The sequence below is a fragment of the Syngnathus floridae genome, unplaced genomic scaffold (genome assembly GCF_059516105.1).
Source record: "Syngnathus floridae isolate MCC-2025c unplaced genomic scaffold, RoL_Sflo_1.0 HiC_scaffold_24, whole genome shotgun sequence".
Classification (NCBI taxonomy): Eukaryota; Metazoa; Chordata; class Actinopteri; order Syngnathiformes; family Syngnathidae; genus Syngnathus; species Syngnathus floridae.
The window spans coordinates 1,012,835-1,030,045 of NW_028284053.1; the positions used below are offsets into that span (position 1 = coordinate 1,012,835).

At 49.3% G+C, this 17,211-nt stretch overlaps 2 protein-coding genes across 7 annotated transcripts; both read right to left on the bottom strand.

Moving 5' to 3' along the window:
• Window positions 1-3,317: 3,317 nt before the first annotated feature.
• LOC148378893 (janus kinase and microtubule-interacting protein 3-like) lies at window positions 3,318-4,764 on the bottom strand. Of its 3 annotated transcripts, XM_088367683.1 has the most exons (4): window positions 4,618-4,764; window positions 4,174-4,541; window positions 3,969-4,094; window positions 3,318-3,599 (listed from the first exon to the last, which is right to left on the bottom strand). In XM_088367683.1, the coding sequence occupies exons 2-3, from the start codon at window positions 4,384-4,386 to the stop codon at window positions 3,978-3,980; spliced, it is 330 nt and encodes a 109-aa protein (XP_088223809.1). In that variant the 5' UTR covers window positions 4,387-4,541; window positions 4,618-4,764; the 3' UTR covers window positions 3,318-3,599; window positions 3,969-3,977. The 3 variants fall into 3 exon arrangements, with proteins under 3 accessions (XP_088223809.1, XP_088223807.1, XP_088223808.1); XM_088367681.1 differs by having other exon boundaries at window positions 3,318-4,094; XM_088367682.1 differs by having other exon boundaries at window positions 3,318-4,094; window positions 4,174-4,764.
• Window positions 4,765-4,811: 47 nt separating this feature from the next.
• On the bottom strand, window positions 4,812-7,213 carry LOC148378894 (janus kinase and microtubule-interacting protein 3-like). 4 transcript variants are annotated; one of them, XM_088367662.1, is made up of 7 exons: window positions 6,415-7,213; window positions 6,174-6,278; window positions 5,916-6,027; window positions 5,718-5,779; window positions 5,438-5,500; window positions 5,253-5,351; window positions 4,812-5,167 (listed from the first exon to the last, which is right to left on the bottom strand). In XM_088367662.1, the coding sequence occupies exons 4-7, from the start codon at window positions 5,775-5,777 to the stop codon at window positions 4,874-4,876; spliced, it is 516 nt and encodes a 171-aa protein (XP_088223788.1). In that variant the 5' UTR covers window positions 5,778-5,779; window positions 5,916-6,027; window positions 6,174-6,278; window positions 6,415-7,213; the 3' UTR covers window positions 4,812-4,873. The 4 variants fall into 4 exon arrangements, 3 of the variants coding, with proteins under 3 accessions (XP_088223788.1, XP_088223787.1, XP_088223786.1); XM_088367661.1 differs by having other exon boundaries at window positions 5,718-5,801; XM_088367660.1 differs by having other exon boundaries at window positions 5,718-5,834.
• Between the last annotated feature and the right edge of the window lie 9,998 nt (window positions 7,214-17,211).

The following is a 17,211-nucleotide window of genomic DNA, read 5'->3' on the forward strand; positions in this document are numbered from 1 at the left end:
GATAATCGTCGCTGCTCAGTGGCTCACGGCCATCGCGCCAACAGATTTGAATTTTGGCGGAGGTTCGGGCAATTACGTCATATCCGCGGCATTTGACTGCGACGTAATACCCGCTTATCTGAAACGGCAGTTAAAAGTAGAGTTACATCAAGTTTTCTTGGAACCTAAACGAATGAAAGAAAACTATCATTTGGCCACAACCAACATTCACAGATACAACACAACGTGCGGGGTTGAGGTTAAAGATTGAGTGAAGGGCCCTCGTTTTAAACTACTGTTTTGAAAAGGAGTGGGAACAAGTAAGACGTATTTAATTTATTTAATGGGAAGTAGTAAGACTTATTAAATTTATTTAATCTACTTTTCTTCCCAGGCAAAATTTGATGTGCTGCAATTCCAAATTTCCAAAGTGAATGAAGGAATGAAGTCCTTTAAATTATGATTTTGTATAAATACTAGGCATTAACACAAAATCGACGGCACAAAATGGGCAGACTTTACTTGTTTGAAAAGGACTGGTTACAAGACAGACTTTTTTAATTTATTTAATGGGAAGAAGACTTATTTAGTTTAATTGATCTATTTTTGTTCCCTGCCAAAATTCGATTTGCTGCAATTCCAAATTTCCAAAGTGAATGAAGGAAAGAAGTCGTTTAAATTATGATTTTGTTTAAATACTAGGCATAGACACAAAATCTACGGCACAAAATGGGCAGACTTTACTTGTTTGAAGAGGACTGGTTACAAGACAGACTTTTCTGATTTATTTAATGGGAAGAGGACTTATTTAGTTTATTTAATCTATTTTTGTTCCCTGGCAAAATTGGATTTGCTGAAATTGTATTTTGCCAAATCTCGATTTGAGACCTGATAGGAAGTATTAAACGCTTAGTTAAATCAATACAAGTTGGTAATAAGAGCGAGTAATGTTGGTTGAACCGATGAATGAAGGTTGAAAGCAATTTAAATTATGACTTTGTATAAATACTAGATATTAACAGAACATCTACTGCGCAAAATGGGCAGAGTTTACTTGTTTGAGAAGGAGTGGCTTATTCAAAACTAAGATTTATGTAATCTGTTTGTTCCCAGGCAAAATTGGATGTGATGCAATTCCAAATTTCACCACATGATGGTGCCCAATTTTGACTTCATAGGACATATTAAACACTTAGCTTGTTATTATGTTCAAGGTAATCAGATTTGTTTATCATTCTAATGGCCTCTTCAAAACTATTCTGGATTACTACTTTGGATCTATTCTACATTACTTGGCAACAACATACTCTGTAACAGATTAGGCAGTATAATCACATATGTTAACTTGAGAGTGCCCACACTCAATCTACTTATCGTGATGTGTTAAATCAATTACTGTTAGACATTATTTGTCTGATAATCTACCAAATCTTTGAATTGAAGAATTTGTGATTTAATTAATAGCTTGTTCAGGGTAATCAGACTTGTATATAATTCTAATGGCCTTCTTTTGAAAACTATTCTGAATTACAACTTTGGATCTTATATTACTTTGCAACAATCTACTCGGTGACAGATTAGGCAGTATAATCACATATGTTAACTTCAGTGCCCACACTGTATTTATTTATGGTTATTTGTTAAATCAAGTACTGTTAGACATGAAATAGGAAGTGTTTAACATAAATGTTATGGCTACTCACCATTGTAGCTCGCTCCTGGTCAATGATATGAGCCTCTTCTTGCAGTGGAAAACTTGCAGCCAACAAACACCGTGGAACCTAAAGGAATGAAATTAAACATTAACATTTCGCCCGGACCAACATTCACACGTACAACGCAACGCGGCTACACTTCTGCTATTACAAACGTAAATCTCCTTAAACACAACGAGTGTTACTTACCGTGTACGCTCTAGGCAAAATTGGATGTGATGCAATTCCAAATCTATCTGAAACGGCAGTTAAAAGTAGAGTTACATCAAGTTTTCTTTTTTAATCAACACAATCATTTACAACCGTTGACCAGAAAGAATCGTCGAAATTCGACGTCCCCCACAAACGCCACGCTCACTCGCTTTTCAGGGCAACAAAAGTACTTCTTTTTAAAAACGATGAGTTGTACTTACCGTGTACGCTCTGGACGGTCCAGTTGCAAGCAGAAAATAAAAATATTTCTCTTGTTAGTCGTATGTTACCATCCGCTGTGTCTTTGTCAACATCGCCGCCATTTTCCTACTTCCTGCTGCGAGCCACGCCCACGGATTTAAATTTGGGCGGAAGCTCTTTCCATTGGCGTCGTTTTCGCGTATAGCAAATCCGATTGGTTGGGAAGGGGGCACGGTTATGCAGCCGAGGAGTCCTGTGATCGGTGGGATGTAAAGTAGGCGTCGACGTCACGTCCGCGTCACGTGACCACGACGTGGCAGACGTCAAATAGCAACCGCTGTTTTGTTTAGTAGACTTACAGTTGTTATGCATTGACATAATGGCGCACACACCAAATAGATTTAAATAAATTAAATAATTCTTCTGCCCACTCTCTTTTAAACAAGTTAACTCTCCCCGCGGATTTGAATTCCGGCGAAAGTTACGCCCATCGACGTCACGTATGTCACGTGACCACGACGTGGCAGATGTCATATAGCAACCGCTGTTTTGTTTAGTAGATTTACAGTTGTTATGCATTGGCATAATGGTGTGCACTCAAAATAGATTTAAATAAATTAAATATTTCTTCTGCCTACTCCCTTTTAAACAAGTTAACTCTGCCCACGTCCATTGACGTCTTGTCTGCGTCACGTGACCACGACGTAGCGACGTCATATAGTAACCGCTGTTTTGACCAGACTTAGTTATTATGCGTTGACATAATGGCGCACTGGTTAGCATGGCCACCTCTTAAGCATGATGATGCGGGTTCGACGCCTGATCAATGTTAGCATGGAGTGAGCTGAAGTGCATGGCGCTGAAGATTTGAATCTTTGAAATGCGCTGAGGTCTGACATATCAGGCAGAATGGTTTGCCATCACGTTCAACAAAAAATAGAAACTTTCCCACTCTGATTAAAACGTCCTGTGTTCATCTACGTATTTTCGTTTTGCTGTGCATCTTTTCCCTGCCATTTCGAGAGCCCAATTGACACTCATAGTTTAAAGAAATGTGTTTGCCCATCCTACTTTGTGGAATTTCACCACATGCGCTTTTGACCAAAATACCAAATTGAACTCAAGTGAAGCCAACACGCACAACCCCCCCCCCCCCACACACACACACACACACAAATGTTGATATGAACATAAAAGAGCCGCATGCGGTTCGGGAGTTGCGGCTTGACCAAACCTGTACTATACAACTTTATTTGTATAAAATTTTCACAACAGCTGTCACACAAACAAAGCGGGAAAAACCGAAGACGTGCGTGTTCCGCCCACGCTGGATTTATTTGCACCTTTGAAAAGACACCGTATTGCCGCAGATGTGGCAAAGAGTACTTTTGGGCATCTGAGACGGAAGGATGTCCAAAGCATCACGTCACCTGCTCTGGTAGGCATGGTGGTGGGACGTTGAGGTCAACCGCTTTGGGGTTGGCTGACTCTTTGATCGCAGGATGCCACACACTTGAAGACAGAAGCAGAAAAGCAGAGCTAAATGCAAAATGTACTCACCGGTGACTCCAATTTTTTTCCCCCCTGAAGAAACAGCTGGACGGGTGGCCCCGGCTGGCCAGTGGGACTCTTGTTATTCTGACCCTTTTTAGTGCGCGTTTGGGGCAACAACCGTTTTTTGTGGCGCTCTCTTCTGGTTCAAAAGTGCCCTGCATGTGAATTTGCTTTTCCTGCCTTCTGATTGGATGAGCGCCGGTGTGACGCGGTGCCTCTGTCACCGTGGCGGGGGGTATACGTTGGCATCGGAGCGTCTGCCAACGTCTGAGACCGGCTGGCAGTGTATCGGAGGTGTCGAGTGCGGTGCCGCTGGAGCTCACTCACCAGCTGGTGTTAGGGCCACAGAATGAAGGCCAAGGAGAAGAATAGAAAGAGAAACAGAAACTTCTCCTCCAATTGTTTGATTTGTCTCTTCTGAGCTTCGATGAATTCTTTCAGCTCTTTGTTCCTCTAGGACGGACAAATGGAAAGTGGCATTCAAAAGCCAGTAAGCGTGCAAGTAAGTGCCGGGCTGGCTTTGGGCCCTTACCTGTTGCGCGCTGTGCAGCAGATCCATTCTCTCTTGGAGGATGCAAGCGTCGCACTCCCTCAACTCGCACATCAGGGCTCGCTTCCATTGGTCCACGGCGCTCCTAAGCTCTTCTCTCTGATCCGCCGTCAGCACGTCATTCACGCCAGCGTGGCTGGCTTTTTCGCCGTCCGTGGCGGGGCAGTCCCGCTGCGGTAGCGCCTCGTACAACATGGCCTCCAGCTCCAGGATCCTCTGGGCCGCAATCCTCGTCCATCAGTGGTCCGGCGGGAGATTTGAGGGCGGCTTACCTTATGAGCCTGGTCCATGGAACACTTCCTGAAGTCCAACTCTTCATCCAGGTAGCCCTTCTGCTTGCAGAACATATCCTAGCACAGCTCAAGGTCAGAATTGTTGGGGCACATTGCCGGAGTTCCCCTTGGCTGATGTCGCGTGTCTGTCTACCTTCTCACTTTCAATGTCCAACATCTTCTGTTGAAGTGCTGACTTGGTCACTTTGATGTATTCTAACCACTGAGGAAAGGCTGCTGTCACATAAGCAGAATGCGAGAGCGTGCGTGGACGTGCGCGTTACCTTCTCGGCTAGGGTGAGAAGGGTCCTGGCGTGAATCACGACCACCTGCTCCTCGTTGGTGAGATTCTGCAAGAGCCCAAAGGCACAGCGTCAACAAGCTTCTTTCAGCGCAAAGCCTTCCAAAAGTCACATTTGAGCCGCCGAGTCTCGTGGAGTGCGAACATAAGGAGTTCGACATACACTTACGGCGTTATAGCCCAGGATGTCCAGCTTCTTCATCAGATCACTGATGACGATGTCCGGGGGAAAGGCGCAAGGAGCAATGTAAGGTGTTCTGGGACCTCGGGTTAAGGTTAGGGTTGCGAGGGACGCCTTACGTACGCTCACGCCCTCGGCCTCGCAGTAGATCTGCAAAGGGCTGAGGCCGTCTGGGAAACGGACTTGCAGAAACTTCAAGACGGGGGAGCGCCACTCCCTCTCCTGAAAGGCAGAGGCATGCATCCGTCCGTCCGTCCGTCCGTCCGTCACATCTCTGGCCTCAACACGCTTGTGCGAGTCTTCCCACCTCCAGCTCCAGGATGCGGAACTCAAGCAGTTCGTTTTGGTCTCGGATATCCTGGATGTGCTCTTTCAGACGCGCTTCTTCCGCCTCCATCCGCCTGACCTGAAAAGACAGTCAGACCTCATCTGCGGGGCTTCCCGACAGGTGTGACGCCAAGCGACTCCGCCCAGCGCCTTTCTTTCCGTCACCTTTTCGGCCAACTGCTGATTGCTCTGACGCAGCAGCTGCTTCTCCTCCACCCACTTGACATTCTAGAAGAGACAAACGCGTGGACAGCTTTGGAATGTTGTGTCATTTTCATCCACAAATTCTTTGGTTGACTGGAAAATGACATTTGCTTTTCTCCGCATTTTCCCAGCCACGTTCGGGGGGGGGGGGGGGGGTTGGTCCAGTAATGCCAGACGGATGAGTGACTGAAGAATGTAGCTATTTTGTCTGAGAAAAAGGTGTGCTCATTGATGAGCTTACCTGTCCTTGTTGCTTCAGCGCTGACTCCAGATCTGCTACTCTGCTTTGATAGTGACCCATTTCTACCATCAGCTTTTCTCTGGTCTGAAAGGAGGAGGAGGGAGGCTCCTCCTCCTCCTTTCAGACCAGAGAACACCCGAGGCTGGGTGAGAACGGGGAGGCTGCGACCCGGCCGGGGGTTGCGGGAAGGGGCGCCACCTTGATCTCCTTCTCGGCGTCGTAGTCCCCTTTCGCTGGTCTGGGCTAGCAGAGCGTAGGCTCGTTGCAGCGCTTGATATTCTTGCGTCAGCTGGCGGTAGCGAAGCTCCGCCTCTTCATGCACACACCAATGCAACACAGCACTAGTACCAGAATCAGTCAGACCGGCGACAAAGCACCCGCGACGCAAAGACGAGTCCGATTCCAGGCTGAAGAGGAATGTTTGGTGCCAATACGCTGGCAGAAATGGCGGGCTACCTCTTCGGGTTCCGTGTCGGGGGTTCTGTCGGTGTGAAAAGACAAGGACGATCCGTCCGAGTCCACCAACACGTCTTCGTCGTAGCCGTAAAATGTTTCGATGACCTGCGGGCGCGGAAGCAAACATCTCTCTGAACAAACTGAAGCGACACCTCACGATGAATCGACGAGAGGAACAATAGCGAGAAAAAGGCCATTTCATCTTGCGCAACACCAAGCAGCCGCAAACAAACAGACTCACCTTGCAGGACCTCACGCTTTGTTCCTCCTCAGAGATTCTCGACGTCGGTATCGTAGCAGCAAATCTCTCTCCTGTCGACACAAATAATCCGCCTTTGAGATTCTTTGGATGCAAAGGGAACGAACGGCTCCGGCGCAGAAACAAACGCGACTCACAATGACATTTCTGACATGAGCTCCTGTCTCCAGAGCCTGAAAAACACGTCACCGGCGATGATTGGAGGGACGCTCGTCTTTTCCAAAAGTGACAACTACAGGGTGTGTCAGGGTTTTCCAGATTATCTTTATCGTATCATTGTGTTGCTTTGACTTTGACTGCGACCTGTAATAAATAATATTATTTATCCCTTATTTATCCCTATCGCTTATCCCTTCCTACACAAAGTCGTAAAACACCCCTTGCTATGTTTTGACTAGAGGTCAAGGGCTTCCTCTATTCAATCCACTCTTACACCCACCCTGTTTCTCTTAATTAAAATGCTCGTGCAGGAGCCGAGAGTCAGACTTCATTCGTACAACGGATGGACTCTCCACCTGCAGGTGTCCAAAAGAACTTACTTGTCTCCCGTGTGGTTCTTGCAAAATAAGTTGGAGCGAGCGCAACTCTAACAGGGTGCATTTTGCCACTAGCTGCCTACGGACAATGACGTCGCGCTCGCGGCTCATGGTTGACGGGCTGAGCAGCCGGGCAAGTCCGTCGTTTTCAGCGCACAGCGAGTGGCAAAGGCGCTGACAAAACGGGAGCTTTGAGCTGCTGAAAACGGCAAAACAAGTCTAAAGCGTGTTCAAACGCGTGCGCACAATGCTCCTGCTTGAAAGGTCGGAATTTAAGGGGCCAATTTTTTGGATGGCGGCCGCCGGCCAAGCTTTGGACGGAAAAGGTTTCCTGGCGACAGCGAGCGAGCGCGGCGCTGCCGTACGTGCACCGAGTCGCCTGCCTGAAGACCTTGGACAAGTCGTCGATGATGTGCCGCTGCTCCACAACTTGAAGGAACTCCATTTCACCGTCCTGCTGGCCGCAACCGCGGTCCAGGTCATTGAGCGAACTAGGCCTTCTCTGTGGAACACAAATGCAGTGGACTCTGTTGGCACGCCGCCGTTGTCCGCGTCGACTTACCAAGCTTGCCATCTCCTCGTTCTCCTGGGTGACAAAGCGCACTTTGTTTTCAAGGCGACACAGCACCAGCGAGAGTTCTTCATTCTTCCTGCTCAGGCGTTTGTTTTTGTACAGGAGTGGCAGAAACTGGCTTTCTGTTTCTCTCAGTCGCTTTAGCTGCAAGCATGAAGTGCGGGATGTGAAAGACGCACAACACGCGGGCCAGAACGTATCCATTCCTTTTGCATCGGTTTGAACGGAATCGTGGCTTTGGCTCCCAATAAAAGACATCTACCAGGCAACCGACTCGCCGCGCCGCTCAACTAATAAGCAAGCGCAATGGGTGCCTCGCTGGATGGCGCGCATCAAACGTAGCGCAAACCTTCAAGCGTGCCGTCAATAAATTACCAGTTCATTGCGCTCTTCAGAAAGCAGGGCGTTTCGATCCTCCAGTTTCCTGATGACTGCGCTGAGCTCAGCGATTTTCAGATGAAACCGTCGCGTGTCCCGATCCTCCTGAGACTGAAAACGCCCCGCAACACACACACACAAGCACTCGTTCAAAGTTCAAAACTGTTTTTGTGCTACCTTCCTCCAGCAACGAACTAAGTCATGCGTACTGCAAGTGTGTGATGAGGTGGCTTACGCAATGAAGAGGATTGCTAGTAGCGGCGTTGACCCCACTTCCAGGGTAGTTTAGGCCCGCCCTTTGGGAATCCCTCAGGGCAGCGATCTGCTGCTCGGCAGCCTGAGTCTGCAGCTGAAGGCGGTGGACGTGGCCGGCCCCAGGGCTTCATCCAAAACACTAACCGCTCTGTCTTTCAGCTTGATCTCATCCGTCTGGATGTACAAACGGGGAGCGCTCAGGCAGGCGGGCAAACTCATTTGCCAGAATTGTGACAAAAACAAAGAGAGCAACCGGCCAATTTTTTTCTGGAATCGACTAGAACACCTTTGCTGTGACAAAAGCGAAGCGAGCAACCGGACATTTTCTTCTTGTGAAATAGAATAGAATAGAATGCCTTAGGTGTCATTGCACTGCAGGTATACAACGAAATTGGGAACATAGCCACGCACCGCGCATCTGATCAGTCCTACCAGTCGGCGGATCTCCCTCTCGCAGTCTCTCTTGGTTCGGCTCAGCTCCTCCCGATGCTGGTGATGAGCCGATCGGAGCTCGGCCGCTCGGGACTGCCAGGCCTGCTGGGCCGCTGCCAGGGCTTCTTCCGCGCTCCTGGTGGAGGCGACACCGCTCGGTCTCCCGACACCGCCGCGTCTCCTCCACCTCCGCCAGCAAAGCGCCCCCCCTCCTCACCTGAGCAGACATTGCGCCACACCGGGCCGTTGAGACCGCAACGGAGCGCCGCGACGCTTACTGGGGACAAGCTACACAATACGGTAGCGGCCGCATCGAAGCCCGACGTGGCGTGCGGATAGTCAGACACGGATAGAGCGGATCACCTTGTCCATGGAGCCGTCCCTCAGGCTGAGGACCAAGGCATTCAGTCGCTGGATCTCTCCATCTTTGATTTTGATCACTCTCATCAGCTCCATTTCATGCTGCCGCAGTAATGTCTCCCTGGTAATGGCTAACTCTTTCTGCTTCTCCTCATGGAGTTTGCTTTTGAGTTCCGTCATGGCGGCGGTGGCACGGTGGTGCTCCGCCCGCAGGTCCTGACTTCTCTCTCTCTCCAGACAGCTGACCTGACATGACTTAGACTTAGACAAACTTTATTGTCATCTTGTCTGCACATGGTGCATACAAAACGAAATTCCGTTGCATACGTCTTACAACAAAGTAGTGATATTGCAGTTGAATAGAAGTAACATATCCTATGAAAATATATATATATACATATATACTATATATATATATTAAAAATAAGTATAAAGTGCAGCAGTGATAATTATGCAATAGTGCAAGTAGGCAAAACAGTATTCAAGAGTGTGCAGAGGAATGCTAAACCATGTATTAAACTTCTATTTAAAGGGTTTATACAAGTTCAGTAAAGTTGGTAGTGCGAGATAGTGCAAGATAGAGGTCCGTAGTGTCATAAAGTACAGTTCTGTGAATGTGTGATGCAGAGTTCAGTTTAGAGCTCAACAGTTCTAGTGTTCAACAGTCTGATGACAGCAGGGAAAAAGCTGTTGCAGAACCTGGTGGACCTGCAGCGGATGCTGCAAACCTCTTCCCAGAGGGCAGCAGGGAGAACAGTCCATGGTGGGGGTGTGATGGGTCATTGATGATGTTACGGGCACGGGACATGCAGCGCTGAGATGAAATGTCCTGAATGGAGGGAAGAGGAGCCCCTATGATCCTCTCTGCTGTCCTCACCACTCTCCTCACGTTCTTCCAATCGGAGGCGGTGCAGCCTCCACACCACACAGAGAGACAGCTTGTCAGAATGCTCTCTATGGTGCTCCTGTAGAACGTCCTCATGATGGGTGGGGGCAGGTGGGCTCTCCTCATCCTCCGCAGGAAGTACAAGCGCTTCTGTGCCCTCTTGACCAGTGCCGTAGTGTTCATAGTCCAGGTGAGGTCTTCTGTGATGTGGACCCCCAGGAATTTGGTGGTGCTGACCACCTCCACAGCTGAGCTGTTGATGATCAGTGGAGCGTGGTGAGGCTGTTTTTTCCTGAAGTCGACGATGATCTCCTTCATCTTCTCCTCATTCAGGATCAGGCTGTTTTCTCTGCACCAGCCCACCAGCTGCTCCACCTCCTCTCTGTAGTCCAGGTCGTTGTTGTCTCTGATGAGCCCCACCACCGTTGTGTCGTCTGCTGACTTCACGATGTGATTGGTGGTGAACCTGAGGACGCAGTCGTGTGTCATCAGGGTGCACAGCAGGGGGCTCAGGACGCAGCCCTGAAGGGAGCCTGTGCTGAGGGTGATGACATCAGAGGTGTTCTGTCCGACCCGGACTGACTGAGGTCTGTTGGTGAGGAAGTCTAGCAGCCAGTTGCGAAGGGGGGTGTTGAAGCCCAGGTGTTCCAATTTTCCTACCAGATGCTGTGGGATGATGGTGTTAAACGCTGAGCTGAAGTCCAGGAACAGCCTCCGCACATGGGTGTTCTTCTCCTCCAGGTGAGCCAGGCTCAGGTGAAGAACGGAGGAGATGGCGTCCTGAGTGGAGCGGTTTTGCCGGTCGGCAAACTGGAACGGGTCAAATAATAGGGGGAGTCTGGAAACGATGTGACCTTTAAGCAGCCTTTCGAAGCACTTCATCATAACCGGAGTCAGTGCAACAGGCCGGTAATCATTAAATGAGGTGATTTGAGGTTTCTTCGGCACCGGAATGATGGAGGCAGTCTTAAAGCACGCCGGCACTGTGGCTTGGCCCAGCGAGGTGTTAAAAATGTCTGTGATGACCCCAGCCAGATGACTTGCACATTCCCTGAACACACGCCCAGGAATGTTGTCGGGGCCAGGGGCCTTACAGGGGTTGACTCTCCTCAGGGTCTTCAACACATCGGCGGAGTCAAGGCAGAGTACCTCCTCTTCCTGATGGGGGACAGTTTTAACTGCTGGAGTGCCGTTTAGTGCCTCGAACCTCCCAAAGAAGTTATTTAGACCATTTAGAAAGTCAGCATCAACTACACCCACCGGGGGGGGGGAGGGTGAGTTGTAGTCTGTAATCGCCCGTATGCCTTGCCACATACTCCTGATGTTTTTGACGTCGTGGAAACGATCCTGAAATTTTCGACTGCGGTCTCGCTTCGCTATCCTGATGGCACGGTTCAAGTTGGCTCTCGCTGTCCTCAGTGTCTCCTTGTCGCCAGACTTGAAGGCAGAGTTCCGCGCTCGTAGCGTTTGACGTACCTCCTCAGTCATCCAGGGTCGTTGGTTGCCCCGGGTGATGATATTCTTAGTGGTGCTGACGTCCTCGGTGCATTTGTTGATGTAGGCTGACACAGTCATGGCACACGCATGTCTAATCTACATCGGGAAAACTGGGAGGGAGGGAGGCAGGCAGGGAGGCAGGCAGGGAGGCAGGCAGGGAGGCAGGCAGTGTCTGTCTGTTGAGGTTTTCACCTTGTTCTTCTCCTGCTGAAGTTCTAACTGGACGTCCATCAGTTTGGTTCTCAGCTCGTCATTGGCGGCCTGAAGGGCGTCCGTTCGCTCCGCCTTGGCCCGCCCTGCCGGAGCTCGTTTGGACATCTCTTACTCGAGTCTCGCCCGGTCGTCAGAGATCACAACATTTGTACCTGGAGAGCACAAACGCAGCGCTGTTTTCCACTGGCTTCGAACTCAACTTCAATCGGTACCGTAACTTACAACATCATAAACATAGAACTAGCTTGACTTATTCATTGAATAAATGCATTTGGTTCTTCAAAACTGCATCACGCAACATAGCGTGACCGAGACGGCCGTTATCCACCTGCGTGAAGTTATTTGGTGAAATGAATGAGATGTTTAAGACACCATCGTTCTGTCTCTATGTAGATGAAGGTAAATAATCGATTGCTGAAGGTCCAAAGGTGTTGTGATAAACAAATAAACATATTAGTGATTAGTGACATATTTGTGATAAACATATTAGGCAGGATAATCACATATGTTAACGTGACTGCCCACACTGTATTTATTTATGGTTATTTGTTAAATCGAGTACTGTTAGACATGAAATAGGAAGTGTTTAACATAAATGGAAGACGAAAGGGGTACTCACCATTGTAGCTCCTGCTGGTCAATGATACGAGCCTCTTCTTGCAGTGGAAAACATACAGCCAACAAACACCGTGGAACCTAAAGGAATGAAATTAAACATTAACATTTAGCCTCAACCAACATTCACAGATACAACGCAACGCAAACTACACAAACGTAAATCTTTTTAAACACAATGAGTTGTACTTACCGTGTACGCTCTAGACGGTCCACTTGCAAGCGGAAAATAAAGATATTTCTGTTGATAATCGTCGTGTTTGTATCCGGTGTCTCGCTCAAGGCCATTGCGCCCACAGATTTGAATTTTGGCGAGAGTTCAGCCTATTGACGTCATTTCCGCGGTGTAATACCCGCATATCTGAAACGGCAAAGTTAAGAGTAGAGTTAAATAAAGTTTTTAGTCAACGCAATAATTTACAACCGTTGACCAGTCGAAATAATCGTCGAAATTTGGCGTCTGTGGCTGGAAGCAGACGCCGAGTTCGACATTCCTCCCAAACGCCACACTCCCTCGCTTTTCAGGGCTAAAAAAAAACAGTTGTAATTACCTTGTACGCTCTAGACGGTCAAGTTGCAAGCTGAAAACAAAAATATTTGCCTTGTTAGTCATCGTGTTACTAACAGCTGTGTCTTGTTTGCCAGAACTGCCGCTTTCCTACTTCCTGTTGCAAGCCACGCCCACGGATTATAATTTTGCCGTGAGTTCCGCCTATTGACGTCATGTCCGCGTCACATGACTGCGACGTAATATTATCTAAAACTGTTTGTGCGGTATTGTGTTGTTCTGTGCGGTATTGTGTTATTCTGTGCGGCGTCGTGTTGTTCTGTGCGGCGTCGTGTTGTTCAGTGCGACGTCGTGTTGTTCAGTGCGGCATGGTGTTGTTCAGTGCGGCATGGTGTTGTTCAGTGCGGCATGGTGTTGTTCAGTGCGGCATAATGTTGTTCAGTGCGGCATAATGTTGTTCAGTGCGGCATGGTGTTGTTCAGTGCGGCATGGTGTTGTTCAGTGCGGCATGGTGTTGTTCAGTGCGGCATAATGTTGTTCAGTGCGCCATAATGTTGTTCAGTGCGGCATGGTGTTGTTCAGTGCGGGATGGTGTTGTTCAGTGCAGGATGGTGTTGTTCAGTGCGGCATGGTGTTGTTCAATGCGGCATGGTGTTGTTCAGTGCGGGATTGTGTTGTTCAGTGCGGCATGGTGTTGTTCAGTGCGGCATAATGTTGTTCAGTGCGGCATGGTGTTGTTCAGTGCGGCATGGTGTTGTTCAGTGCGGCATGGTGTTGTTCAGTGCGGCATGGTGTTGTTCAGTGCGGAATGGTGTTGTTCAGTGCGGCATGGTGTTGTTCAGTCCGGGATGGTGTTGTTCAATGCGGGATCGTGTTGTTCAGTGCGGGGTGGTGTTGTTCAGTGCGGGATGGTGTTGTTCAGTGCGGCATGGTGTTGTTCAATGCGGCATGGTGTTGTTCAGTGCGGGATGGTGTTGTTCATTGCGGCATGGTGTTGTTCAGTGCGGCATGGTGTTGTTCAGTGCGGCATGGTGTTGTTCAGTGCGGCATGGTGTTGTTCAGTGCGGCATAATGTTGTTCAGTGCGGCATGGTGTTGTTCAGTGTGGAAAGGTGTTGTTCAGTGCAGGATGGTGTTGTTCAGTGCGGCATGGTGTTGTTCAATGCAGGATCGTGTTGTTCAGTGCAGCATAATGTTGTTCAGTGCAGCATGGTGTTGTTCAGTGCGGCATGGTGTTGTTCAATGCGGCATGGTGTTGTTCACTGCGGGATGGTGTTGTTCAATGCGGGATCGTGTTGTTCAGTGCGGCATAATGTTGTTCAGTGCAGCATGGTGTTGTTCAGTGCGGCATGGTGTTGTTCAGTGCGACATAATGTTGTTTAGTGCGGCATAATGTTGTTCAGTGCGGCATAATGTTGTTCAGTGCGGCATGGTGATGTTCAGTGCGGCATGGTGTTGTTCAGTGCGGCATGGTGTTGTTCAGTGCAGGATGGTGTTGTTCAGTGCGGCATGGTGTTGTTCAATGCGGCATGGTGTTGTTCAGTGCGGGATGGTGTTGTTCAGTGCAGGATGGTGTTGTTCAGTGCGGCATGGTGTTGTTCAGTGCGGAATGGTGTTGTTCAGTGCGGCATGGTGTTGTTCAGTGCGGCATGGTGTTGTTCAGTGCAGGATGGTGTTGTTCAATGCGGGATCGTGTTGTTCAGTGCGGCATGGTGTTGTTCAGTGCGGCATGGTGTTGTTCAGTGCGGCATGGTGTTCAGTGCGGCATGGTGTTGTTCAGTGCGGCATGGTGTTGTTCAGTGCGGCATGGTGTTGTTCAGTGCGGCATGGTGTTGTTCAGTGCGGCATAATGTTGTCCAGTGCGGCATGGTGTTGTTCAGTGCGGCATGGTGTTGTTTAGTGCGGGATGGTGTTGTTCAGTGCAGGATGGTGTTGTTCAGTGCGGCATGGTGTTGTTCAATGCGGCATGGTGTTGTTCAGTGCGGGATGGTGTTGTTCAGTGCGGCATGGTGTTGTTCAGTGCGGCATAATGTTGTTCAGTGCGGCATGGTGTTGTTCAGTGCGGCATGGTGTTGTTCAGTGCGGCATGGTGTTGTTCAGTGCGGCATGGTGTTGTTCAGTGCGGCATAATGTTGTCCAGTGCGCCATAATGTTGTTCAGTGCGGCATGGTGTTGTTTAGTGCGGGATGGTGTTGTTCAGTGCAGGATGGTGTTGTTCAGTGCGGCATGGTGTTGTTCAATGCGGCATGGTGTTGTTCAGTGCGGGATGGTGTTGTTCAGTGCGGCATGGTGTTGTTCAGTGCGGCATAATGTTGTTCAGTACGGCATGGTGTTGTTCAGTGCGGCATGGTGTTGTTCAGTGCGGCATGGTGTTGTTCAGTGCGGCATGGTGTTGTTCAGTGCGGAATGGTGTTGTTCAGTGCGGCATGGTGTTGTTCAGTGCGGGATGGTGTTGTTCAATGCGGGATCGTGTTGTTCAGTATGGGGTGGTGTTGTTCAGTGCAGGATGGTGTTGTTCAGTGCAGGATGGTGTTGTTCAGTGCGGCATGGTGTTGTTCAATGCAGGATCGTGTTGTTCAGTGCAGCATAATGTTGTTCAGTGCAGCATGGTGTTGTTCAGTGCGGCATGGTGTTGTTCAATGCGGCATGGTGTTGTTCAGTGCGGGATGGTGTTGTTCAGTGCGGCATGGTGTTTTTCAGTGCGGCATAATGTTGTTCAGTGCGGCATGGTGTTGTTCAGTGCGGCATGGTGTTGTTCAGTGCAGGATGGTGTTGTTCAGTGCGGCATGGTGTTGTTCAATGCAGGATCGTGTTGTTCAGTGCAGCATAATGTTGTTCAGTGCAGCATGGTGTTGTTCAGTGCGGCATGGTGTTGTTCAATGCGGCATGGTGTTGTTCACTGCGGGATGGTGTTGTTCAATGCGGGATCGTGTTGTTCAGTGCGGCATAATGTTGTTCAGTGCAGCATGGTGTTGTTCAGTGCGGCATGGTGTTGTTCAGTGCGACATAATGTTGTTTAGTGCGGCATAATGTTGTTCAGTGCGGCATAATGTTGTTCAGTGCGGCATGGTGTTGTTCAGTGCGGCATGGTGTTGTTCAGTGCGGCATGGTGTTGTTCAGTGCAGGATGGTGTTGTTCAGTGCGGCATGGTGTTGTTTAATGCGGCATGGTGTTGTTCAGTGCGGGATGGTGTCGTTCAGTGCAGGATGGTGTTGTTCAGTGCGGCATGGTGTTGTTCAGTGCGGAATGGTGTTGTTCAGTGCGGCATGGTGTTGTTCAGTGCGGCATGGTGTTGTTCAGTGCAGGATGGTGTTGTTCAATGCGGGATCGTGTTGTTCAGTGCGGCATGGTGTTGTTCAGTGCGGCATGGTGTTGTTCAGTGCGGCATAATGTTGTTCAGTGCGGCATGGTGTTGTTCAGTGCGGCATGGTGTTGTTCAGTGCGGCATGGTGTTGTTCAGTGCGGCATGGTGTTGTTCAGTGCGGCATAATGTTGTCCAGTGCGCCATAATGTTGTTCAGTGCGGCATGGTGTTGTTTAGTGCGGGATGGTGTTGTTCAGTGCAGGATGGTGTTGTTCAGTGCGGCATGGTGTTGTTCAATGCGGCATGGTGTTGTTCAGTGCGGCATGGTGTTGTTCAGTGCGGCATGGTGTTGTTCAGTGCGGCATAATGTTGTTCAGTGCGGCATGGTGTTGTTCAGTGCGGCATGGTGTTGTTCAGTGCGGCATGGTGTTGTTCAGTGCGGCATGGTGTTGTTCAGTGCGGAATGGTGTTGTTCAGTGCGGCATGGTGTTGTTCAGTGCGGGATGGTGTTCAATGCGGGATCGTGTTGTTCAGTGCGGGGTGGTGTTGTTCAGTGCAGGATGGTGTTGTTCAGTGCAGGATGGTGTTGTTCAGTGCGGCATGGTGTTGTTCAATGCAGGATCGTGTTGTTCAGTGCAGCATAATGTTGTTCAGTGCAGCATGGTGTTGTTCAGTGCGGCATGGTGTTGTTCAATGCGGCATGGTGTTGTTCAGTGCGGGATGGTGTTGTTCAGTGCGGCATGGTGTTTTTCAGTGCGGCATAATGTTGTTCAGTGCGGCATGGTGTTGTTCAGTGCGGCATGGTGTTGTTCAGTGCGACATAATGTTGTTCAGTGCGGCATAATGTTGTTCAGTGCGGCATGGTGTTGTTCAGTGCGGCATGGTGTTGTTCAGTGCGGCATGGTGTTGTTCAGTGCGGCATGGTGTTGTTCAGTGCAGGATGGTGTTGTTCAGTGCAGGATGGTGTTGTTCAATGCGGCATGGTGTTGTTCAGTGCGGGATGGTGTTGTTCAGTGCAGGATGGTGTTGTTCAGTGCGGCATGGTGTTGTTCAGTGCGGAATGGTGTTGTTCAGTGCGGCATGGTGTTGTTCAGTGCGGCATGGTGTTGTTCAGTGCAGGATGGTGTTGTTCAATGCGGGATGGTGTTGTTCAGTGCGGGATGGTGTTGTTCAGTGCAGGATGGTGTTGTTCAGTGCGGCATGGTGTTGTTCAATGCGGCATG